This window comes from Indicator indicator, chromosome 6 (genome assembly GCF_027791375.1).
Source record: "Indicator indicator isolate 239-I01 chromosome 6, UM_Iind_1.1, whole genome shotgun sequence".
NCBI lineage: Eukaryota > Metazoa > Chordata > Aves > Piciformes > Indicatoridae > Indicator > Indicator indicator.
Window position 1 is genome coordinate 24401719 of NC_072015.1, and position 25490 is coordinate 24427208.

Below are 25490 nucleotides of genomic sequence, written 5' to 3' on the forward strand. Positions count from 1 at the left end.
AATGGTTAAAAGATAAGTCATTGTGTACTGATGTTACCCAAGCAGGACAAGGGAGGGGATTCTGCCCCTCTGCTCTCATGAGACCTCACCTGGAGTACTGCATCCAGTTCTGGTGCCCCCAGTGTAAGAAGGACATGGAACTGCTGGAGTGGGTCCAGAGAAGGGTCATGAATGTGATCAGAGGGCTGAAGAACCTCCCCTATGAGGACAGGCTGAGAGAGAGTTAGGAATGTTGAGTCTGGAGAAGAGAAAGGTTCCAGGGAGACCTTAGAGCCTTCCAGGTTAGAGCCTTTCAGGTACCTTCCAGTACCTGAAAAGGGACTTACAATAAAGCTAGGGAGGGACTTCTTAATTTTTTACAAGGGCTTGTAGTGGTAGGATGAGAGGGAATAGATTGAATCTTGAGAAGGGCAGATTTAGACTGGAGCTTAGGAAGAAATTCTTGACAGTGAGGCTGGGGAGACACAGGAACAGGTTGTACAGGGAGGTGGTGGATACCCCTTCCTGGTCTTGATCAACCTGGTCTAGTGGAAGGTATCTCTGCCCATGGCAGGGGGGTTGGGACTGGATGATCTTCATAGTCCTATCCAACCCAAACCTATCTATGAATCTTGGAGTCTAATTTCATGAATCTGTTAATCTGTGTTGTCACATCTGTTAAAGATGTTGTCAAAATGCCTGTAGAAATGAGTTATTTTTAACCAGTGTGCTTCTCTGTATTTGTAAATGTCTGTCTTTTCCTAACACATTTCTGGGTGTCTTTCTTTCATTCAGTTTCTCTGCTGGTCCAGAACGATGCTGCTGTTTTAACTGAAGCTGTAGTGTTGCTTTGTCTTCTGTTGTTTGATGAGGCAGCCAGAACAGAAACATGGTATGAAAAAGCAGTTTTTAATCTTAGAATCTGTGGTAGAAATGTGAGGTTTTAATGGAACTGAGCTTATATATCCAAAGAAATCAGGCTCTAAACATTCCATAGATCTAAAATTGCATGGTTGTAGACCGAACAATTTGGGTTGCGTGCTGTATAGACGTAGATCTACACTGCGTATTTTTTGCAGTATAAATACATGGACTGATGGAGCAGGGCCAGAAGAGGGTGACAAAAATGATTCAAAGGCTGGAGAACCTCTGCTGCGAGGAGAGGCTGAGGGAGCTGGGTTTGTTCAGTCTGGAGAAGAGAAGGCTCTGGAGGGACCTAATAGCAACCTTCAAGTACCTGAAGGGGCCTAAAAGAAGGCTGCAGAGGGACTGTTTCCAAAGGCCTGCAGTGATAGGACAAGGGGCAATGGTTTGAAATGAAAGAAGAACAGATTTAGGTTGGATGTTAGGAATAAGTTCTGCATCATGAGGGTGCTGGAACACTGCAACAGGTTGCCCAGTTGAGGCCTTATCCCTGTAGATATTGAAGCTCAGACTGGATAAGGCTCTGAGCAACCTGATCTTGTTGAAGATGTCCCTGCTGACTGCAGGGGGCTGGACTGGATGCTCTTTGGAGGTCCTTTCCAACCCAAACCATTCTATGTTTCTGTAATAACTACAACTTAACCTTTTGCAGGGCTGATGGCACAACCACTGATGGTAGTGGCCTACCTGCCTTCAGTTTACCTGTTGCTATTGTCAGAAGGTATGTGTGGGTAGTTTGGGGTTTGGGAGGTATTTTGGTGTTTTTAAACAGTTTGTTAACTTTGCTTTTTTGCCATTTGCTCTCCTTCCTGAAGTGTGGAGGTGGGAGACAGAAGGGAAACATTTGATGTTAAATCCAAAACTGCATTTTTAAACAAGGAGCTTTTTCTCTAAGTCTCTGTTTTCTGCAAAACAGCTTCAAGACCTTTATTTTCACATTTCAATCATTGATGTAATAGAACATTTAATTAAAAAAAAAAGGCCAAACCAAACAAAACCAAAGAAAAAAGAAACAACCAACCTCCTTTTATTTTTTTCTACATGTGTTTCTTTTTTTAGGTATCATCTCCCAATCAGGATCACTGCTCATCATGTCGTTAGCCCTAACACTGTTGTGTTGCCATTGTCTTCAGAGTGCTTGGCTATGAAACCTGTGTCAGATATGCTTAAGATGGCTTGGAATTTCTCCTGGTACCATGGGATTGAAAACCTCCTGCAACTGATAAATTCTGAAGAGGAAGCAGAAACGTGAGCCCATTTATCTTGATTTTAAATCCTGACATATTTCAGTTAAGTTAACTTTTCAACTGGTTTCAAATGCTTTCAACATCAGAGAGGAGCTCAGGTTGTTCTGGGTTTGAGGGTTGGGTTGGATGATCTTTGAGTTCTTTTCCAACCAGATATAGTCTGTGATTCTGATTCTACTGGTTTGAGAGGGGTGTCTTTTAAACAGAAAGGATCACATCTCAGGAGGCTGTAGATATGTTGTCCAAGAACCTAAACAGCTCAGGCTTTAAGTGAGGTGGGGTTGTTAGTTATTGTTGCTGATTTGGAACAGAAGTGGGGGAATGAGAAGGAAGAGAAAGAATTGGTTAGCAAAAGTAACATTTTAAGTCAACACTGGAACAGGCTGCCCAGGGAGGTTGTGGAGTCTCCCTCTCTGGAGATACCCAAAACCCACCTGTGTGTGTTCTTCTGTGATCTGGTATAGGTCATCCTGCTCTGGCAGGGGTGTTGGACTGGATGATCTTTCAAGGTCCTTTCCAGCCCCTAATATTCTGTGATTCTGTAATTTTTGTTTTGTCTTCTCATTTGAACCTGGGAGTGAAGGAGTCAGCACTGACTGAAGTAGTCATCAGGGTCCTGACTGTTAATAATTTTTCTCTTCTACCTTTTCAGATTTTTAGATTCACTAAAACTATCTTCAGAAGATATTCTTGTACTCAAAATAACTCACACCAACTATGGACTGCAGGATTGTCTTAATTCAATTATTCAGGCAGCATCCCACAGGGATGTCCAAGCTGCTCTCACTAGGCTTAGTTTTTACGTGCTGAATGACAGACTGGCATTCAAATGCAGTTCTGGGTCTTGTGGAACCACTTTGAAGAGCTTTGTTTGGCAAAAAGCTATAAGCAGGTGAGCATTTTGAGGACAGAAATCCATTCCAGTTTATGAAGCTTAAACTGGTAAATTCCTAGTTTTCATATTTTAAATTGATGAAATTGAATGTCCAGGCACCTCTGATTCTGACACAGCAGGGCACAAACAATCCAGGAGATTCCTGGAGAAGAGCTTAGAATCTTAGATTCTTAGAGGCAGGGACATCTCACACTAGATCAGGTTGCTCAGAGCCACATTCAGCCTTGGCGTAAAAACCTCCAGGGATGAGGCTTCCATCACCTCCCTGGGCAATCTGTTCCAGTGTCTCACCACCTTCATGCTGAAGAACTTCTTCCTGACATCCAATCTGAATCTACCCATTTCTACTTTTGCTCCATTCCCCTTAGTCCTATCACTCCCTGACACCCTAAAAAGTCCTTCCCCAGCTTTCTTGTAGCGCCCTTCAGATACTGGAAGGCCACAACAAGGTCTCCTCAGAGCCTTCTCTTCTCCAGACTGAACAACCCCCAACTCTCTCAGTCTGTCCTCACAGGAGAGGAGCTCCAGCCCTCTGATCATCCTGGTGGCCCTTCTCTAGACGCATTCCAGCACCTCCATATCCTTCTTGTCATATATAAATATATGCAATATACTTATCTATGTAATTTCACATTTTTAGGTGACTTCAGTCCTGTTAAGTTGAGATCATAAACTCCACTTTCACATGCTGCAAATATTTTTCTGTTTGCATTGCAGGTTTCTGCAAGTGCTTCCAGCTTCTGCAGAGGACGAGAAGCTTCTGGTAGACGTCTTAAGATTTTTCAATAAATTGCTTAGAGAGCAGAGATCAAATCTGGAGGCAGAACATCTGAAGTGGATCTTGAAATCATTGCTTAAAAATGTAAGAATAGTCATGAGGTGTAGGGTGACAGGTTGGACTCGATGATCTTTGAGTTCTCTCCCAACCTTCTTGATTCTATGATTCTATATGGCTAAGAAGTCAGCTGTGAACTGGTTGGCTGCTTTGTTTCCGCTGAGTTCCTCAAAGAGAAGCACTCTTCATAAAAGCAAGGAATAGCAGATCCTGTGGTATTAATCACAGTGTCACAGTACATTAAAGGCTGGAAGGGACCTCCAGAGGTCAATAGGTCCAACCCCCCCTGCCAAAGCAGGATCACCTAGGGTAGTCTGCTCAGGAATGCATCCAGACAGGTTTTGAATGTCCAGAGAAGAAAATTCCACAACCTCTGTGGGCAGCCTGCTCCAGTACTCCATCACCCTCGCTGTTAAGAAGTTTCTCCTGTTGAGGTGAAATCTTCTATGTTCAAGCTTATACTTGTTGTTCCTTGTTTTATTATTGCACACCACTAAAAAGAGCTTGGCCTCCCCCACTTGACACCCACCCTTCAGATATTGATAGATATTGATATATATCAGATCCCTTCTCAGCCGTCTCTTCTCTAGACTAAACAGCCCCAGGGCTCTCAGTCTCTCTTCATAGGGGTGATGCTCAAGTCCCCTAATCATCCTTGTGGCTCTCTATTGGATTCTCTCCAGCAAGTCTCTGTCTCTCTTGAACTAGGGAGCCCAAAACTGGATACAGTATTGCAGGTGTGGTCTCATCAGGGCAGAGTAGAGGGAAATGAAGAACCTCCCTAGACCTGCTGGACATTCTTTTTTTGATGCACCCCAGGATACTAGTGGCACTTTCAGACACAGGGCACATCGCTGTCCCATGCAGGACTTGCTGTCTACTGTGACTCCAAGATCTTTCTCTGTGGAGCTGCTTTCCAGCCAGGCAGCTCTGCTGCTTTGTGCTCGGTGCTGCAGTTGTAGTGCTTGGGGGAGTTAACTCTGAACAAGAGTAAATTTCCTTCTTGACCTTACTGTATGAATTACCCCTCTAAATTCAAACATTCTGTGTGCCAGAAGCTAAGAACACCCACCTGGGTCTGTCTTGTGGTGTGGTCAATGTGGAAATATGGTTGTATAAACCAGCAGCAGTTAGTTGTGCAGGGCTTTATATGTAGAGAGGACTATACATATGCTAGATACATAAGTAAATATGCACACAGGACACAGCTAACTGTTAACATTTGAGGCTGCTCAGGCTGGAGAAGGCTCTGGGGAGTGTGACCAGCAGGATGAAGGAGGGGATTCTGCCCTTCTACTCTGCTCTCGTGAGACTCCACCTCCAGTTCTGGTGCCCCCCTCAGCATAAGAAGGACATGGACTGCTGAAGCAGGTCCAGAAGAGGCCACAAAGATGATTAGAGGGCTGGAGAACCTTCCCTATGGGGACAGCCTGAGTGAATTAGAGCTGTTCAGCCTGGAGAAGACAGAGCTCCTAGGAGACCTTATAGTGGCCATCCAGTACCTGAAGGAAACCTACAAGAGAGCTGGGAAGGACCTTTTTACAAGGTATTGTGGTGGCAGGATGAGGGAATGGATTGAAGCTTGAGGAGGGCAGATTTAGACTGGAGATAAGGTAGAAATCTTTACAGTGAGGGTGGTGAGACACTGGAACAGGTTGCCCAGGGAGGTTGTGGATATCCCCTCCCTGAAGGTATTCACGGGCAGGCTGGCTAAGGCCTTAAGCAGTCTGGGCTTGTGGGAGGTGTCCCTGCCCATGGCATGGGGGTTGGAACTAGATGATCTTTAGGGTTGCTTCCAACCCAAACCATTCTATGACTCTGAATTTGTGATTTCTGCTCTGTGTGATTTGCAAGCTCTGAACAGCAAAGATGGCTTTCTTGTGGAGACTGAAATAGGGTTTAAACAATGTGTCCTGTGACTGACTTTCTTCTTTCTTTTTAGAAGCCAAAATCCCTTTTAGGCCTCCTGGTGCGGCCAGAATCTCAAGCACGGGATGAAGCTGATGAAATGCTGAGTGCTGTCAGGCAGCAGCTAGATAAAGAACTGATTCATCTTTTTAACACGCTGCTGTTTTGTTCCATGTCAGTGACTGACAGGTACAGTGGAAATAGACCTGCCTTTGTAATTCTGACAGGGCATCACAATGTCTGCTGCTGCTGTATCTCAGTCAGCATTTGAATAGAATTGCATCGTGACTCAACCATTGGTTGGCCTTCCAGGACCTGAAGGGGGCTACAAGAAGGCTGCAGAGGGACTATTTCCAAAGGCCTGCAGGGACAGGACGAGGGGCATTGGTTTGAAATGAGAGAAGAGCAGATTGAGATTGGATGCGAGGAACAAGTTCTGCACCATGAGGGTGCTGGAACACTGCAACAGGTTGCTCAGGAAGGTGGTTTGGGCCTCATCCCTGGAGATATTCAAGGTGAGGCCAGACAAGTTTCTGAGCAACCTCATCTAGTGGAGGATGTCCCTGCTGACTGCAGGGGGGGTTGGACAAGATGCCCTTCGGAGGTTGCTTCCAAGCCAAACAATTTTATGACTCTATGATTTTAAACTGTATAAATGGACTATACTCCTCTTGAAATCCAGATCAACATCAGATAGGCCTTTCCGGACCAAAATAAGGAAGAAAACTTGGAGGAGGATGTGTTAGCAGTAATTTTTCAGTAAACAGTAATTAAACTGATTGCAGGGAGAAGATGAGCACTGAAAACTTGCACAAGCAAATGACAGCTTGGTTGATTGTGTGGCATTTATCTGTAGTGAAGTAAAACATTGACTCTCTGAAAGACGGTTGGAGCAAGGTGAAGATTGGTCTCTTCTCCCTGGTATTGGATGATAGGATGAGAGGAAATGGGCTAAGTTGTGCCAGGGGAGCTTTAGATTGGAGATTAGGGAAAATTTCTTTCCTGAGAGAGTGGTGAGATGTTGGAAGAGGCTGTGCAGGGAGGTGGTGGAGTCACCATCTCTGGAGGTGTTCAAGCAACATGTGGCCATGGCACTGTGGCACATGGTTTAATGGCCATGGTGGTGTTCAGCTGAGAGCTGGACTCAATGATTATAGAAGTCTTTTCTAATCAAAACAGTTCTATGATTACAATGCTTGAAATACCATGAAATGTTTTCCAGTGTAGCAGTGCACAGTGATGTTTACATGGGACAGCTACTTGCAGCACACTGTTCCAAACTCTTTCTGTCAATTAAGCAAACACAGGAATCAATTTCTCTTAGGGTTTGTTTTCTGGTTTCCTCAGAGTTTCCAATACAAAATCTTCCCACACTTAATCTCTCTATGAAGATATATTCTAAGAGGTACTAAAATTGCAGCTTAAGATAGATTTGTTCTGGCACTGATATAAACAAATGTTTGTAAACATACTTTCAAAGTGTAATCTTAATTTTTCCTATGCAGCTATTAATTTTCTAACAATTTTGACAGATGGGGGGGAAAAAAAGGCTTACAGAAATTCATGCTGCTTATATCTCACACTCCTCTATTTTATACCTACCTCAATTCTACGCTGATGGTGCTTGGCAGGAAATACAGAATCATGGAATGATAGGGATTGGAAGGGACCTCTAGACATTATCCAGTCCAACCTTGCTGCAGGATCACCTAGAGCAGGCCACACAGGAAAGCATTTAAGTGGGTTTTGAATGTTTCCAGAGAAGGAGACTCCACAACCTCTTTGGGCAGCCTGTTCCAGGGCTCCAGAATTCTCACAGGCAAGAAGTTTCTCCTCAGGTTGAGGTGGAACTTCCTGTGTTGCACATATTCAAATAGTCAAAATATTCATAAAGTCAAATACCTACTCAAATGCATTTAAATATTCAACTAGCTATTCAAATATTCACATATTCGAGTAGATATCTTCACATATTCAAGTTTATATTCATACATCTGAACTTGTCTCTTGAACCAGAACAAGTAGAAATGTAGCTAAGCTTTGCAGCTCTTCTTCTTACCTTATTCATAGTCTTCAATCTTTCACTCTTCTCACTCTTTACATGCTCCTTAATAATTAGAATTCTATCTCATTTGAATGATAATAGAGTTATATCTTGTTTTTACTGTTATAATCAGCTGCTGCAGTATGCTTTCAGAACCTGGGTGAAACTAGGAAACGCACAGAGTAGCATGGAATTAAATTGGACATCAACCAATAGTAACTAATTGAGATGCTGAGACTCATACACTAAGTATAAGAAGCATGAAGCATTGACCTCTTGTGAAATGATTCCTTATAAAAGCTTCGCATTGACAGCTGATTTTTTTGTGTCTCTTTGTTTTTTAACAATGAAATCAGAGAGGGCTTGGAGCTCGCAGGCTCTTTCAGGACCGAGTTGGCTCTGATGCTGCTGCAGTGCTTAAGGCTGACAGATGCCCCACATTTTTATGGGCTTCCTTCACTGGAAAGAACATTAGGAGGAATGGTTCATGTCACTGCACTTCCAGGCTGGAGTACCTACTCTGCTGCAGCTGAACCTGGCACCATTTGTGAGAAATACTTAACAGGTCTGCTCGAGGTGAGTCGCTTAGAAGTTAGCTTTTGGGTTGAGTACTGGCAAGGATCTGCTTAACTAATGGCACTGTCAGGTTTAGCTTTTACTCATAGGGACTATCATCACTAGAAACACGGGTGGGAAACATGCTTTTTTTTGGTAAGTAAATAGTAAAAATATGGAGTCTATGATCCTGATCTAGTTAAGGATGACCCTGCTTACTGTAGATGACCTTTGAAGATCCAACCCAGACCGCTGTATGATTCTGTGATTCTATGTTGTGTGCTGTGTGTCTGTATTAATGATGCTAGATTGTATTGTGTGAGTCTTCATCCCCTGTTTAAATGCTGATATAAAGTGGTTACAATGCAAGCAAGATGAAAAATAGATATGTGTTGGCTTTTTTTTGGTTTTGTTTCTTGGTAACTGGCACTTTGTGGTGCCCAGTGATAGGACAAGGAACACGAGGTATAAACTGGTGTGAGGTGTGAGGGTGCTGGAGACCTGGAGCAGGCTGCCCAGAGAGGTTGTGGAGTCTCATTCTCTGGAGACTTTCCAGCCACACCTGGATGTGTTCCTGTGTGCCTGGCCTGGGTGATCTTGCTTTGGTGTAAAGGTTGGACTGGATGATTTCTAGAGATCCCTTCCAACCCCTAGCATTCTGTGATTCAATGAAACATGGATAGGTTTAAATTGACATGCTTTGAGGAGAAAAATACATCTAGAAGTGTAAGTTTTAAGATTCTTATTTTTTAGAAAATCTTTTTGTGTGTGTTCTGTTGAATGCAGCATTCCTTCTACTTTCAAATGTATGGTTTGATATTTGGTCAGAGACAGTTCATTTTGTGTTATGATCCAGTGACCTTTATTCTCCTTCTCTGGAGACTTTCCAAACCTGCCTGGATGTGTTCTTGTGTGACCTGCCCTTGGTGATCCTACTTTGGCAAGGGGGTTGGACTGGATGATCTGTAGAGGTCCCTTCCAACTCCTAACATTCTGTGATTTTGTGACTTCTGTTCATTAGAATTTGATGTAGGACCCTCTTCTGTTTCTTCTGATTCAAGTCACTGAAACAGATCTAAATTACCCTTTTCCTTGAATGAGAATTTTGATAATAAATTGTATTTTTAATTCTAAACACAGCCTAAAGACCTAGTTAAAATAAACTGATTGTTTCCATCAAAACTTTCAGGTGTCTGTTGAGTATTGTGCTTATTATTAAGCTCCACCTCATTTGATGAAGATGCAAATAAAAACCACTGAGCTTCAGTGGTTTAACCATAGGGGAAACCATCTCCTGAGTGAATGACTCAGCTGAATTTTAAGAATTTCTTTAGTTCTACAACTCTACCATCTTTTCATGAATTTAAATCATTCTTTAGTTGTGTGTAGGACAGTTTGTGCTCTCCCTGTATACTGCATACAGTAAAGCCACCATGACCTTGTACCCCCCCCATGGCCTTTTAGGTGATCTCTTCCTTTTACGTTGAATGGGGAGGAAACGCGATGTCCTTCATGGGGAAAGGGGTTACCAAGAGCACAGTCCTCTGCTTGCTTCACTTATCCCATGAAATGATGGCTCAAGCCAAGGATATGGTGAGTGCCTTGTTGAACTTCATGAGGCTAGCTTGGGCCCACCTCTCAAATCTGTTCCAAGTTCCCCTGGATGGATCCCTTCCCTCCAGCTGTCAACCGGATCGCAGAGCTTGGTGCCACCCATTTCACTGGTCTTGCTAGGCTGACCTATGTTTTGTATTTCATTTTGAATGTTAATGGTCTTCCTCCCCCAGATCCAAAGACTGTAAAACATTGTGCTTTTTGTTATCAATATCGTGTGTACTGCGGGGATCCATGCAAAATCCACTGCCCCAAATGAAACATCAGTCAGAAATGGATTTAGATTGAAGGAAAATAGGTTTAGATTGGATTTTAGGAAGAAATTCTTTACTACCAGGGTGGCAACACTCTGGAATGGATGGTCCAGAGAAGTTGTAGATGTCTCCTCCCTGGAGATGTTCAAGACCAGGTTGGATGGGGCCTTGAGGAACCTGGGCTAGCTGAGAGGCATCCCTGCCCGTGACAGGGAGGTTGGATTAGAATATCTTCAAGGTCTCTTCCAACCTAATCCATTCTATGATTCTATGATATATAGGACTGAGACGGTCAGAAGACATACACACAGACATAAAACTTCAGCTATCATGAGCTGAAGGTGGTGTTTGTGCAATGGTTAACCAGAGCATTTTGCACAGATGCAGAATTTTTTTAACCTGAATTAAATAAGCTACTTTGCAAAGTCAAATTTCATTTCCTGTGATCTGTAGCTGAGTGCTTATGTGGTAGTCTGCAGGACTTTATGTAATCACCTGATGGGTGCATAAAGAAAAAGAATGCTGTAGGATCTAAGAAATAATTGCATGTTTTAATCTGGTAGTTTTCTGCATGTTTATAATGTGAGAGAAAGATAATGTTAAGGATAAATAAAACTAAAATATGTAAGGAGTACATTTGGAATAGAACAAATTATTCCAGTCTTTCAAGTCAAATATTTACTCTCTCTTTAGCACTGCTGTCCTAATTCTATGAAGAAGGCAATACGAATAGAATCTGATTCAGTAGCTTAAATCAGCAGGTTAAATTTATGTTTACAGAGTCAGAATCAAAATCTTTTTGCTGAAAAAAGGGACTTTTTACAAGGGCTTTGTAGTGACAGGATGAGAGGAAATGGATTGAAGCTTGAGGAGGGCAGATTGAGAATGGAGATTAGGAAGAAATTCTTTAGAGTGAGGGTGGCGAGACACTGGAATAGGTTGCCCAGGGAGGTTGTAGATGTCCCCTTCCTGGAGGTATTCAAGTCCAGGTTGGATGAGGCCTTGAGCAGCCTGAGCTAGTGGAAGGTGTCCCTGCCCATGGCAGGGGGGTTGGAACTAGATGATGTTCTATGTTGCTTCCAACCCAAGGCATTCTGAGTCCTTGAAATATCAGTGCTGTGTGCATTTAAAGTGTTCCAGTGTATAATTGGTATCAAAACAGTAATAAAATAATTGTACTAATTTATTTTCTGTTTTCTACTCAGGACTGGATATCTCTTTGGTCTTTGCCTTATGATAACAGTGAAGAACAAGCATCTTCTCATCTAGGTCTGGCATGGTTGGTTCCTTTGTGGGTAGATAGAGACCCTGAGGTTAGTTGATGCAACGCTAAGTTGATGTCTTCTTTTGATCCTGAAGTATTTGCAAAGTTTTGGGTTCATTAATTTATTTCCTATGGAAACTATTGTGTTGTTTAAAATACTACTGACTATATCCTAAATAACAGTAGCCAGAAAGTGAAGGAGAATGTTTCCATATCAACATCTGAAAAATCGTTCCCTGCATCTTCTTGTCTCCTGTGCTCTCATTAGTCACTGAGGATGGTGATTCACAGCCGGTTTGCATTGACATTGCTGTTATTAGCTGCAAAGCAGAGACATTTACAGGAACTACAACTTCAGAGCAAGCGTAATAAATGCTTTGGTGCAGATCTGTTAAGATCTGTAAGTTTGCTAAAGAGATCTATATTAAAGTGCTAACGGGTGAAGGATATCGCAGGCTGGCTCACGGTTCATCATTATTAAAAGATCTATTTTATTAATTGTCGTTTTTATGTACACAGAGTCGTGATTCTGAGTACAGGGACAGAGAATTATAGGAAAGGAGGTTTTCATCTACAGCACTTGCTGCAGGGGCTGGGAGAGCACATCAGGAGAAAAGGAGAAGGATGTTGTTGGAGGCTTCTGAATCCTCAGAGTTCAGAAATGGTTTTTCTTGTTTTCTTGTTTCTCCTCACTTCACGTGGGGTGATTGTCCACTGGTACCCAGCACTGGTGAGGCTGCACCTTCAGTACTGGGTTCGGTTTTGGACCCCTCACTCCAAGAAGGACATTGAGGGGCTGGACCACGTCCAGAGAAGGGGAACAAAGCTGGTGAAGGGTCTGGAGAACAGGGCTGGTGTGGAGCAGCAGAGGAAACTGGGGTTGTTCAGCCTAGAGAAGAGGAGATTGAGGGGAGGTCTCATTGCTCTCTACAACTCCCTGAAAGGAGGTTGGAGCCAGGTGGGGTTTGGTCTCTTCTGCTTAGTAACAAGTGATAGGATGAGAGGAAATGGCACCAAGGTAGGTTTAGGTTGGACATTAGAAGAAACTTCTTCAATGAAAGGGTTCTCAAACAGGCTCCCAGGGAGGTGGTTGAATCCCCATCCATGGAGGTGTTTCAGAGAGACAGAAATATGGTGCTGAGGATCATGGTTTAGCCCCAGAGTTGGTAGAGTTAGAGAATGGTTGGACTGGATGATCTTAAAGGCCTTTTCCAACCTGCTGCAGCTCCAGTTGATCCAACTGAACAGTTCAAACAGTGTGTTGCTAATTGTTGTAAGAAATAATCCCTTGGTGTTGTGTTTGTGTGTTACTAGGTGAGATTCACAGCACTTGGAATAGGATCAGCTCTTACATCCCTTGAAATAGGATGTGTTGCTTTAGCAGAAAGCTGCCAGAACATCTCAGGAGGGCTGTGGGGCACAGTGATAAACATCCTTCTGGACCAGGCTGAGTGTAGCATGGTACGCAGGGAGGTGAGTTTCTTGTGTCCTTCTGTTGTCATGATTGTTTTCACATGATTTTTATTTCATGTTTATTTTATCTTCAGTTTATTCTGTATATCTCTTATCTGATGCTGCATGGTATTTTACTGCTTTGTAAGTTAAATGCTGCCTGATTAAAGGTTTAGCTGCTTCTTTAGAATTACACAAGAAGCAGCAAAAGCAGCTGCCTGGTGTAAAAGCAGAAATGAACTCATGGAATCATAGAATCATTCAGATTGGAAAAGATCCTTGAGATCATTAGGTCCAACCATTAACCCTGCTCTACCAAGCTCACCACTAATGCACAAAGCTCCCAGGCAGACAAATAAGCTGCTAAAATAATGCAAAATGGCCCAGACTGCAATGGCTGTTTTGTGCCATTCATAGATTCACAGATTGCATCAGGTTGGAAAGGACCCTCAAAAGGCATCTTGTCCAACCCCCCTGCAGTCAGCAGGGACACCTACAACCAGAGCAGGCTGCACAGGGACACAGCAAGGCTGAGCTTGAATGTCTTCAGGGATGAGGCCTCAACCTCAATCCTTGGGCAGCCTGGTCCAGTGTTTCACCACTCCCGTGCAGAACGTCCTCCTCATGTCCAACCTAAATCTAGCCTGCTCCAGTTTCAAACCATTGCCTCTGGTCCTGTCTCCACAAGCCCTTCTAAAGAGTCCCTCCCCAGCCTTCCTGTAGGTCTGCTTCAGATATTGAAATGTAGCTCTAAGGCCTCCTTAAGAGAGCCTTCTCTTCTCCAGGCTGAACAGCCCCAACTCTCTCAGCCTGTCTTCATAGGGGAGTTGCTCCAGCCCTCTGATCATCTTTGTGGTCCTCCTCTGGACCCCCTCCATCAGGTTCATGTCTCTATTGTGTTGGGGGTCCCATAGCTGGACACAATACTAGAGGTGAGGTCTTGGTAAAGCAGAGCAGAGTGGCTGAATCACCTCTCTTCATCTGCTTCTTCATGTGTATGTGAGTCTCTTCTCAGCTTTGTTGCTCACTTAATTGCATATTCCCTAGTACTATTTTAAATGTGTGTGTGCAAAATGCTTTTGGGAATGTCTGCTTCCTTGTTTTCTTTACCTTCCAAACCATTTTAATACTCTCATAAGAGTCAAACCACCGACAAAGATTGACAGAATACCAAAAAAGCACTTTCAGTCCACCCATAAATCCATGTGATATCTGTGTGATATAAATCAGAAAAACACATGTCCATGCAGTTAGGAAAATATTTGGGATGCATGTGTCTGTCCCAATGTGTCTCCTGCATTGTCCCAGTTTTTTTATCATAATAACCCCCCAATTTTTTATAATAATCAAAAAACAAGTGCTGAGGACAATGGAGTGAAGGGTCATGAACACTTATCCAGACTTTCCTGCTGAGGGATTTTTTTTCCAGTACTTGTTGCTATGCAATTCACATTCAGCAGGATTTACAGTACTGGAATAGTGCTTAGAAGTATTTTATATATTAAAAAAGGTATTAAAATTAATGTAATAAAGAATTTCTATTCCATCTCTTTCTTGCCTTTTTTTTTCCTTACCAGCCTCCTCCTATACCTTGCCCTACTGACATCTATCACAGGTGAAGTTTGAGGGATTTTTAGGTTATATCTTTCTAATTATTTTTTCTCTCCCAATATGAATATGAAATTCCTGAAGCAATGGAATATGTAGACTGTGCTGTTCAATCTGATAGGGTTTTTTTGAAGTGTGATGGTTAGATGGCAATCTTGACACTTTCATTTCTTTCAGGCTGCTTTTATTCTACAAAATCTCCTTGTGATTCCAATTCCTCCAGAAGACAGCAAAGATGGTCTTTGGCAAGTGAGTGACTGCTGCATTGATGAGGAAGGTCACAGTGCTACAGAGAGGTGTTATTTAGCATAGAATCATAGAACGGGTTGGGTTGTAAGGAACCTCCAAAGGGCTTCTAGTCCAACCCCTCTGCAATCAGTAGGGACATCCTCCACTAGATCAGGTTGCTCAGAGCCTTGTCCAGCCTCACCTTGAATATCTCCAGGGATGGGGCCTCAACCACCTCCCTGGGCAACCTGTTGCAGTGTTCCACTGCCCTCTTGGTGTGGTACTTGTTCCTCACATCCAGTCTCTGCTCTTCTCTCATTTCAAGCCATTGCCCCTCATCCTGTCACTGCAGGCCTTTTGGAATAGTCTCTCTGCAGCCTTCTTGTAGCCCCCTTCAGGTACTGAAAGGCTGCTGTTAGGTCTCCTTGGAGCCTTCTCTTCTCCAGGCTGAACAACCTCAGCTCCCTCAGCCTGTCCCTGTAGGGGAGGTGCTCCACCCCTCTGACCATGTTCATGGCCCCCTTCAGACACCACTCCAGCAGTTCAATGTCCCTCTTACTCTGGGGGCACCAGAACTGCACACAGTGCTCCAAGTGGGTTCTCAGCAGAACAGAGGGGTAGAATCCCCATGGTGTCCTGCTGCTCTCACTCCTTTGGACGCAGCCCAGCATCTGGCTCACGTTGAGTTTTCATCAGCTGACTCCTCCAAGCCCAGTGTTATCTCCTGCTTTCTGCATTAGATCAACTTAGTGGTGAGAGACATTTCTCCTCTTTCAGTTTGACTGTTTTTTGAATGTTAAAGCTTCATTTCAAGAAATGATGTTTGTGAATTTTCTGTCTTCAGGGTCCCTGTGTGCATGATGAAGAAACTGGCCTCTCTCAGACAGGCAAACCTGCACTTAAGGCCCTTTTGTACCACTACCACTTTTACGAACATGTGAATCAGATGGTGAAACACTGCTACTTAGGATGTTACATGTTTGATTGGAATTCTTCCAAGGAAGACAACCTCCTCATAGAAAAAGGTGCTGTAACTGGTAAGTGTAACCTCCTAGTGTTATGAACCTGCTTAAATAACTTCTGGTTTTGAGTAACTTGCCTCAAATGGAACTCAAAAAAGAGTATATAAACTAGGAACGTAAATAGGAAACTGCTTGAAAGAGTCCAGCACAGAGCTACAAGGATGCTGAAGGCAGTGGAACATCTCCTTGCTGAGGACAGGCTGAGGGAGCTGGGGCCCCTTAACTTGGAGCAGAGGAGCCTGAGGGGTAACCTCATTGCTGTTGATAAGGATGTGCAGGGCAGTGTCGGGAAGACACAGTCAGGTTCTGTTCAGGGATGTCCAATGATAGGACAAGTGGCAATGGGTACAGGCTGGAGCAGAGGAGGTTTTATGGGAACAGAAAGGAAAACTTTGTCACTGTGAGGGTGACAGAGCCCTGGAGCAGGCTGCCCAGAGAGGTTGTGGAGTCTCCTTCTCTGGAGACATTCCAAACCCACCTGCATGTGTTCCTCTGTGACCTGTCCTGGGTGGCACTGCTCTGGCAGGAGGGTTGGACTGGAAGATCCTAGAAGGGCCCCTACTGTTCTGTGATTCTGTGCAATTCAAAGTGTTGTGAAGATGAGGACATCTGTTAATTGTGTCTGTGCTGGGAGCCCCCAGGATATTCAATACTTTTGTACATATAAAAGAAAACTAAATTTGAACTATTTCAAACCACTAAAGGCTCTGTAGCTGCATTTTGAGCTAAGTGTGGCTCTTCCCAGAGTATTTTGTTTTGCTGGAAGTTATATTTTATGTGAGTCCTGTCTGTTCAAGGGATTTGCTGGATAAGAATTCATAGGTAATGGGGTGAAAATTTACATTTTGAGATCCTCAGGAGGGTAAATGAGTTTGGCTATTTCAGTGTTTCACTGAAATACTCTTTGTATGCTTTCTGCTTGTCTTATAGAAATGAAAAAGAAAATGGATTTTGTTTTGGGGGAGGTTTTGTTGGGGGGTTTTGTTGTTCAATTTTTAATTTTATTCATTATTTTCCTACAGATTTGGATGATTCTCTTAATCTTTGGAAGGCTCCATCCAGTCAGAGCCAATCTTCACATTCTCAGTCGACAGCTGAAACTATGGTAACTTGGAGAGCAGTCTCTTTATTTTAAATGTAAAGTTGTTCATTAAATGTAAATTTGCTCATTAAATCTGGTTTGGATTGGAAGGGACCTCCAAAGGTCATCTAATCCAACCCCCCTGCAGTCAGCTGGGATATCCTCCACTAGATCAGGTTGCTCAGAGCCTTGTCGAGCCTGAACATTAATATCTTCAGGGATGGGGCCTCAGCTACCTCCTGGACAAACTGTTCCACCCTCCTGGTGCAGAACTTGTTCCTAACATTCAACCTAAATCTCCTTCTCTCTCATTTCAAACCATTGTCCCTCATCTTGTCTCTGCAGGCCTTTGGAAATACAAAAGTCTTGCAAATACTGCAAAAAAAAAATCACAACAAAACATAAACCAAAACTGAACTCAAAGTGAAAATTCGAAAGGTAAAACTAAATTGAAATTTACTCTGTATCACAGAATGTCAGGGGTTGGAGGGAACCTCCAGAGATCATCCAGTCCAACCACCTGCCAGAGCAGGATCACCTAGGTCAGGCCACACAGGGATGCACCCAGCTGGGTTTGGAAAGGCTCCAGAGAAAGAGACTCCACAGCCTCTCTGGGCAGCCTGCTCCAGGGCTCCAGCACCCTCACAGTGAAAGTTTTCCCATATGTTCTTATAGAACCTCCTCTTGCTCCATCTTGCACTCGTTGGCCTTTGTGTAGCTTTAAGGTGCTAAAGAAAAGTTTTCTGGTTATTTAGCTGAGCAAAAATAAAGAAAACAATTTATTTTGAAAGAAAACAGTTTATTATGACTAACTACATGCACAAGGCCATGATGAATTCTGCAGCTTCTCACAGCAAAACACATTGCCCAGAGATTCCTTTGCAGTTGGCTGTATTGACACCATGCAGTTGTCTCCATCCATAGTTGTCACTTCTGCTGCATTTATCCCACCTGTCCTTTCAGGCTGATCTTATATTTACACCACAGAGCTACAGAACTGGATCAATCAAAACCACCAAGGGCACTGGGTTGAAATTATCTTCTGTGTCATAACAATCTCTGGATTCAGAAAATGCTTTTAGAAAAGATAAAAGTAGCACAAGTGTTTGCCAGACCCAAAAGCAGACATGAAAAATAAAAGGCAGGTGGCTGCTTGGAAGTTTGTTTCTGGCTGGGATGATGACTGCAATGAAAGGCTGTAAACATCTGTTGTATGTCATGATGGCAAATGGAAAGGAGGAGAAATTGAAACACAGTCTTCCAGTTCCAGAGGAGATTTGCAGTATCAGATCAGGGTGTGGAAGAAGCTTTTGAATGTTAATTCATTAGTTATCTGATAAAAATTTATCTTTTCAAGGACTGGCAGCAGAAATCCAAGGCAGCTCTGACGTGCTGCACTGAAAGACAGTTTTGTAATTGTGTATTTTCTTCAAAACTGTTTTATTTATGCATAAGCATTTGTGCAACATGGAAGCCAGGATACCACAGCTCAGAAGCAGAGTCCTGCATGTGAGAGGGAATAACCAGGCACCAGCAACTCCATGGAGAAAGACCTTGGAGTCCCAGTGGGCAGTAAGTTACCCATGGGACAGCAATGTGCCCTTGTGGCCAAGAGGGCCAATGGGGTTCTGGGGTGCATCAAGAAGAGTGTGGCCAGCAGGTCTAGGGAGATTCTCCTGCCCCTGTGCTCTGCCCTGCTGAGACCACACCTGCAATGCTGTGCCCAGCGTGGGGCTCCCAAGTTCAAGAGAGACAGAGATCTGCTGGATAGAGTCCAATGGAGAGTGGTGAGGATGATGAAGGGACTGGAACATCTCTGCTGTGAAGAAAGGCTGAGAGCCCTGGGGCTGTTTAGTCTGGAGAAGAGAAGGCTGAGAGGGGACCTGATCAATGTCTCTCAATTTCTGAGGGGTGAGTGTCAAGATGAAGGTGCCAGGCTCTTTTCAGTTATACTCAGTGCTGAGGGGCAATAGGTTTAATATCTAAGGCCCCTTCCAACCTAAGCCATTCTATGATTTGCAGTTTCTTCCTGTATAAATTTTATGTTTCTACTGTTTCTCTTGAAGCTTTCCATTTTGATGTTATGAAAATTGGAAATACACCTGGAGGTGTTCAAGGCCAGGCTGGATGAGCAACCTGGTCTAGCAGAAGATGTCCCTGCCCATGCCAGTGGGTTGGAACTGGATGGTCTTGAAGGTCCTTTCCAACCCAAACCATTCAATGGATCTATGAACTAAGTCATTAACAAAAGGTTGTAGAAATTTGTCTCTTATTTGCTGTGTTGGTGGTAGGACGATGCAGCTATTCAAAGCCCACTAGATGGCATGATGGACCCATCACAGATGGAAGGGAGTCTGCAGCACCTACTGAAGGGGAAAAACATTTTCCTTGTGTAGGGGACAGATGTGATGACAGCAAGCACAAATAATTGAGACTTAGCAGCTATTAAACCAAGTAGAATTATTTATATCAGAAGCTCTTCACTGATATTAAAATAACTTTTATTTTTTTTAAACCCCACAAACAGCTCTTCTAAATAAGTCCATATCCATTAATTTCATGAATGTCATTCTGAGTAAGCTGAAATTGCTTTTTATTTTCTTCAGTAAGCTGCATCCTGGAGATCTTTGCAAAAGCATAACTGATGTCTTTTTACTAAATTATGTGAATCCTTTTCTATGAAGAGAAAAGGTCTGATGGATTTTTTTTTTTTTTATATTTCCTGAAAGTTCTGACAAAACCAAACAATCAGTTTTCTGGTTTCAGGTTTCACATACTTTAATTGAGCTGTCTGCTATCACACAGGGTTAGTCTGCTCTTGTAAGATCCCACCTCGATTACTGCCTCCAGTTCTGGTGTCCACAGCAGAAGGACACAGAGCTGCTGGAGTGAGTCCAGAGGAGGCCACAAAAATGATCCAAGAGCTGGAGCAGCTCTGCTGTGAGGATAGGCTGAGAGAGCTGGGGGTGTTCAGGCTGGAGAAGAGAAGGTTCTGGGAGGACCTTAGAGCACCATTTCAATATCTGAAGGGGACCTACAAGAAGGCTGCAGAGGGACTGTTTCCAAAGGCCTGAAGTGACCGGACAAGGGGCAATGGTTTGAAATGAGAGCAAAGCAGATTTAGATTGGATGTGAGGAAAAAGTTCTGTACCATGAGGGTGGTGAAACACTGCAACAGGTTGCCCAGGGAGGTAACTGAGGCCTCATCCTTGGAACTATTCAAGGTCAGGCTCAAGAAGGCTCTGAGCAACCTGATCAGGGGGGTTGGACTGGATGCCCTTTGGAGATCCCTTCCAACCCAACGCATTCTATGATTCTATCATTATACAGAGAACAGATTCTTATTTTAAGCAGTGTATTGGGTTGTGTTTGGTGTGTATGACTGAGAACATCAATCAGCATGGAGACATTTCCTTCACACTGATTAATTACACCAGGGCTGTTCTGTGCCCAGGACCGCTTAGCAAAAAGAGCAGTTACTGAAAAACCTGAGCTCAAAATGGTACAGGTTAAAGATCTGCAGACATTTCTCAGCTAGCTTTAAGTCAAGGCCATTCTTTCCTATGATGCCTCCTTGCTATTTTATAGAAATGTGTGTTGTATTTTTTGGAGCCATGGTTACCAGAGTGCTGTACAGTTAAGTGATTTAAACCTTTGAAAAGGGAACTGAATGGAATTAATCACTGCAAACCCATTAAAGCAATGCCAGAGGGATTTTTATACCAGAGGTTAAGAAAAGACTTTTCATTCATTTCCAGCAGATAAACTACAAACCCCTCACATTTATCCTGTCTCCACTCAGACACTTTTTGTATTCTTTTGTAGTAGTTCTGATCTGCAGTTGTCATCTCCCTTCCTACCCAACCCTTTTTTTCCCCCCACTTATACCTTTGTCCAGAGTCTTCTGTTTCACTATTAAGCAACATAAAGCTTCCTTGCTCCCAGAAAGAAGATGGTGGCAGTAGTAAATATCCTTTTACTAGATAGAATGTCTCAGACCCCCAGTTCATCCTTACCAAAGGTGGTATCTTTTCTTTCCTGGAAGGTGAATAAGGCAGCTGCAGAGGGACTGCTTCCAGAGGCCTGCAGTGACAGGACGAGGGGCACTGGTTTGAAATCAGAGCAGAGCAAATTTAGATTGGATGTTAGGAACAAGTTTTCTGCACCATGAGGGTGCTGGAACACTGCAACAGGTTGCCCAAGGAGGTAGTTGAGGCTCCATCCCTGGAAATACTCAAGACAAGGCTTGACAAAGCTCTGAGCAGCCTGATCTAGTGGAGGATGTCCCTGCTGACTGCTGTGGGGTTGGACTGAATGCCTTTAGGAGGTGCCTTCCAATCCAAACCATTCTATGATTCTATGAAACAACTTCATTGTGTTACTGTATGTTTTGTGTGTTTTCTGTTAAGGTAGGAGGAAAATTCTGGGTTTGACCCATGTCCCACTGTGAAGCAATCAACAAGGAATGTTCCATCAGTGCAGGAAGCTGATATTTTTCCTAACCACATAAAACTTTTCTGTGTTTTTTATTCCTGTTGATTTTTTTTTCTTAGAATAGCTAAACATTTATTTTTTTTTCTTTGCCTTAAGTGTTTAGACAGTTGTAGAAGATGGAGAAAGAGTTCTGTGATGCAAAAGATATTCGTTAGTACATGAAAGTTTGTATAAATTCATAAGAACATCTTTAAGATGTCTCTCAGCACAGTAGGAATTCCTTTTAGGGCTTTACTTGTTGCAGAAGAACCATATAGGTACAGGGATAGAATGGTTTGGGTTGGAAGAGACCTTGAAGATCATCCAGTTCCAAACCCCCTGCCATGAGCAGGGACACGAAGCTTCCACTAGCCCAGGATGCTTAAGGCCTTATCCAGCCTGGCCTTGAACATCTCCAGGGAGGGGACATCCATGAACTCCCTGGGCAACCTGTTCCAGTCTGTCCCCACCATCACTGTAAAGAATTTCTTCCTCATCTCCAGTCTCATTCTTGCCCTCCTCAAGTTTCAATGCATTCTCTCGTTGTTTCTTTATAGGAGAGATGTTCAAGTCTCTTGATCATCAATTAATCAATTAATTATTGATCAATATGACCAATAGTGTAAAGAGGCATGGTTAGTGTGACAGTAAAATTGTCACTCGTCATGTAAATACCTCACGTTTTCACCATGAATACATGTAAGGATCAAATGACTTGAGTTAAGAGAAACAGCCAGTGGGAAGGCTCTGGAAGTTCTCCTTTGGTTGATGACTGATGCCCTTGTTGTATTTTTATCTGAGTGTGTCCTGGCACAAATGGACAAGTGCTGATGTTCTCAGTGGAGCAAATGGTCCATGAAAAATTTGAGCTTAAATGCTGCAGCAATGGCTTTCTATCTTAGTCCAAATGTAGATTGAGTCAATTATATGGATGAATAAGAAGGATGAAGAGGAGGAATTTCCAGTAACGTGGGCATTGATCAGGTTTTAACAGGGGTGTAGCAGGCTGTTCATACTGCAGATCTTTGCAGCCCAGAAGGCAGCCATGTCCTGGGCTGCATCAAAAGCAGTGTGACCAGCAGGATGAAGGAGTGGATTCTGACCCTCTGCTCTGCTCTTGTGAGATCCTACTTGGAACACTGTGTCCAGTTCTGGTGCCTCCTGTACAAGAGGGATATGGAACTGCTGGAGTGGATCCAGAGGAGGGCCATGAAGATGATCAGAGGGCTGGAGAACCTCCCCTGTCGGGTCAGGCTGAGGGAGCTGGAGGTGTTCAGCCTGGAGAAGAGAAGGCTCCTAGGAAACCTTAGAGCAGCCTTCCAGTACCTGAGGGGGGCTGCAAGAAAGCCAGGAAGGAACATACAAGGGCTTGAAGTGATAGGATGAGAGAGAATAGATTGAAGCTTGAGGAGGGCAAATTTAGACTGGAGATTAGGAAGAAATTCTTACCAGTGAGAGTGGTGAGACACTGGAACAGGTTGCCCAGGGAGGTGGTGGATGCCCCCTGCCTGTAGGTATTCAAGTCCAGGTTGGATGAAGCTTTGAGCAACCTGGGCTGGTGAAAGGTGTCCCTGCGCATGGCAGAGGGCTTGGAACTGGATGGTCTTCAAGGTCCCTTCCAACCCAAACCACTTTATTGCTGAACCTACATGGTTCTTCTGCAACAAGTAAAGCCCTAAAAGGAATTATTCCTGTGCTGAGAGACATCTTAAAGATATTATGATTTTTTACATACTCTTGTGACCTTTAAATAGTTTTAATTATTGGATGCTTATACACCATATATATATATATATATAAAAAACTATATATAAACAAATCTGAGCAAAATGGAATTCAGTTGATTTTTGAACTGTAGTTTTTACAGCAGTTTTGGCTTTGTGGGTTTGGTGATTGCAGTGATTGCTCCCCCCAACCCTTCAAACAAAATACAAAAGCTACAGATGGCTTTTTCCCTTTCCATGTCTTTCCAGATCCAGTCTGCATCACCACCACTGGGCAGTGTTTGTGACCTGCAGACAACAGTCCCCATGAATTCAGCCAGTTTTATTCCTGGCACTGTAGCTGACCGGCTCATGGCACAAGGTGAGTCCTTAATGATTCACAGACTGCACTGGGTTGGAAAGGACCCTCAAAGGGCATCTTGTCCAAACCCCCTGCAGTCAGCAGAGACACCTTCAACTAGAGCAGGCTGCACAGGGACACATTGAGTCTGGTCTTGAATGTCTTCAGGCACAGGGCCTCAACCACATCCCAGGACAGCCTGTTCCAGTGTTTCACTACTCTCATTGTGCAGAACTTCCTCCTGATGTCCAACCTAAATCTAGCCTGCTCCAGTTTCAAACCAGTGCTTCTTGTCTTATCACCACAAGCCCTTCTAAAGAGTCCCCCGCCAGCCTTCCTCTAGGTCCCCTTCAGATATGGAAATGCAGCTCTGAGGTCTCCTGGAGCCTTCTCTTCTCCAGGATGAACAGCCCAAATTCTTTCAGCCTGTCTTCTCATAGGAGAGGTATTCCAGCCCTCCTATTATCTTGATGGACCTTCTCTGGACCCACTCCAGCAGTTCACAGAATTCTCTTCATATGCAGAAAGCTAAAATTAGTATATTAAAAAATAGTAAAATAATATATCTTATATCTTAAATGCTGTATGTAGAGAGAGATATCCCCAAATATAAAATACCCTGCTATGTAAGGAAGTAAGTGCAAATTTATGTTTCCAAATGTACTGTTCAGCTATTATTAGTGCATTGTAGGTGGAACAGTTTATTTCAGATCTATTTTAACCCACAGTTTTTCTTGTATTTGATTTCTTGGTCGTTTTGCTGTTTGTTTTCTTCTAGCAGATGTTTGAAATGCGGAGGGAACACAGATGTGTCATGAAAAATAAAAAGCAATCTGTTTCCTCTAACTACTGGAATTAATCTTTGGTGTTTTGTACTTTTTCTTTCTTTTATTAACCACATTCTAGGTCAAAGCAATACAACCACAACAGACTCTCCAAGTCAGGATGACTTTCCCATGCCTGCTACTCCATCCAAACACTATGCTGTGGTCACACCTGCTCTTTTGTCAGCTGTTTGCAGCCTTCTGCACAATCTGCTGCTTGTCACACCAGAAGATACTGGAATTGCTCTTCAACAGGCACATTTGCTAACAGCTCTCAGCAGGTACAAGATCAATAACTGCTGAACTACAAACAAGGTGTTAGCGATAGAGGGGGAAAGTTTGAGACGAGATTTACCAGTGTTTGTTACCAAAACTGGTAAATATATTGATCACTGCTTGCTCCTGAAGAGTGCAAACACACCTTTTTAAAAAACATACAAGCAAAGCAACAAAAGAAGTTGGATTCTTTTGTTCCTTTTTTTTTTTTTTCTTTCTCAAGGAAAAGGCCATCAGGGCCAAGGAAAGGGGATTCTGTCCCTTCACTCTGCTCTGCTGAGACCCCATCTCCAATACTGCCTCTGGTTCTGGTGTCCTTGGCATAAGAAGGACACAGCTGTTAGAGCGAGTGCAGAGGAGGCCACAAAGATGACACAAGGGCTGGGGTACCTCTGCTGTGGGGATAGGCTAAGAGAGCTGGGAGAGGAGAAGTTTCTGGGGGGATCTTAGAGCTGCTTTCCACTAGCTGAAGGGATCCTCCAGGAAGGCTGCAGAGGGACTTTCCATGAGGGTGTCTAGAGACAGGACAAGGGGGAGTGGTTCGAAGCTGAGGAAGAGCAGGGTTAGACTGGATCTGAGGAGGAAGTTCTTCAGTACCAGGGTGGTGAGACTCTGGGTGGCCCTGGGTGGCTGCCCAGGGAGGTTGTGGATGCCTAGTCCCTGGGGGTGTTCAGGGTCAGGCTGGATGAGGCCTTGAACAACCTGGGCTAGCTGAGAGGTGTCTCTGCCCATGTTAGGGAGGTTTGAGTAGATCTCTAAGGTCCCTTCCAACCTAAGCCATTCTGTGATACTGGTGATTCCATTTGTGGTGCCTTTCTTCTACAGCACTACTGTGTTCCTCTGGGTTTTGGCAGATGGCAGTTTAGCCATCCTTTTGGGAGGGGTAAGTCTTAATTACAGTGCATGATACAGTCAGACGTTAAGAACTTCAAATCACTGCAGT

At 43.6% G+C, this 25490-nt stretch overlaps 1 protein-coding gene across 3 annotated transcripts in view; it reads left to right on the plus strand.

Moving 5' to 3' along the window:
• The window catches only part of RTTN (rotatin), a 74061-nt gene that overhangs the window by 28498 nt on the left and 20073 nt on the right, over positions 1–25490 (plus strand). For 2 of the 3 annotated variants that reach the window (XM_054381731.1, XM_054381730.1), the window contains exons 22-36: positions 775–871; positions 1556–1624; positions 1963–2151; positions 2803–3042; positions 3763–3907; positions 5823–5977; positions 8189–8408; positions 9852–9980; positions 11461–11568; positions 12834–12992; positions 14757–14828; positions 15652–15844; positions 16852–16934; positions 23357–23468; positions 24354–24552. In XM_054381731.1, coding sequence (XP_054237706.1) covers positions 775–871; positions 1556–1624; positions 1963–2151; positions 2803–3042; positions 3763–3907; positions 5823–5977; positions 8189–8408; positions 9852–9980; positions 11461–11568; positions 12834–12992; positions 14757–14828; positions 15652–15844; positions 16852–16934; positions 23357–23468; positions 24354–24552 — 2170 coding nt within the window. Of the gene's footprint in view, positions 1–774; positions 920–1555; positions 1625–1962; positions 2152–2802; positions 3043–3762; positions 3908–5822; positions 5978–8188; positions 8409–9851; positions 9981–11460; positions 11569–12833; positions 12993–14756; positions 14829–15651; positions 15845–16851; positions 16935–23356; positions 23469–24353; positions 24553–25490 lie in introns of all 3 variants that reach the window. The other variant, XM_054381729.1, reaches the window with a different exon arrangement.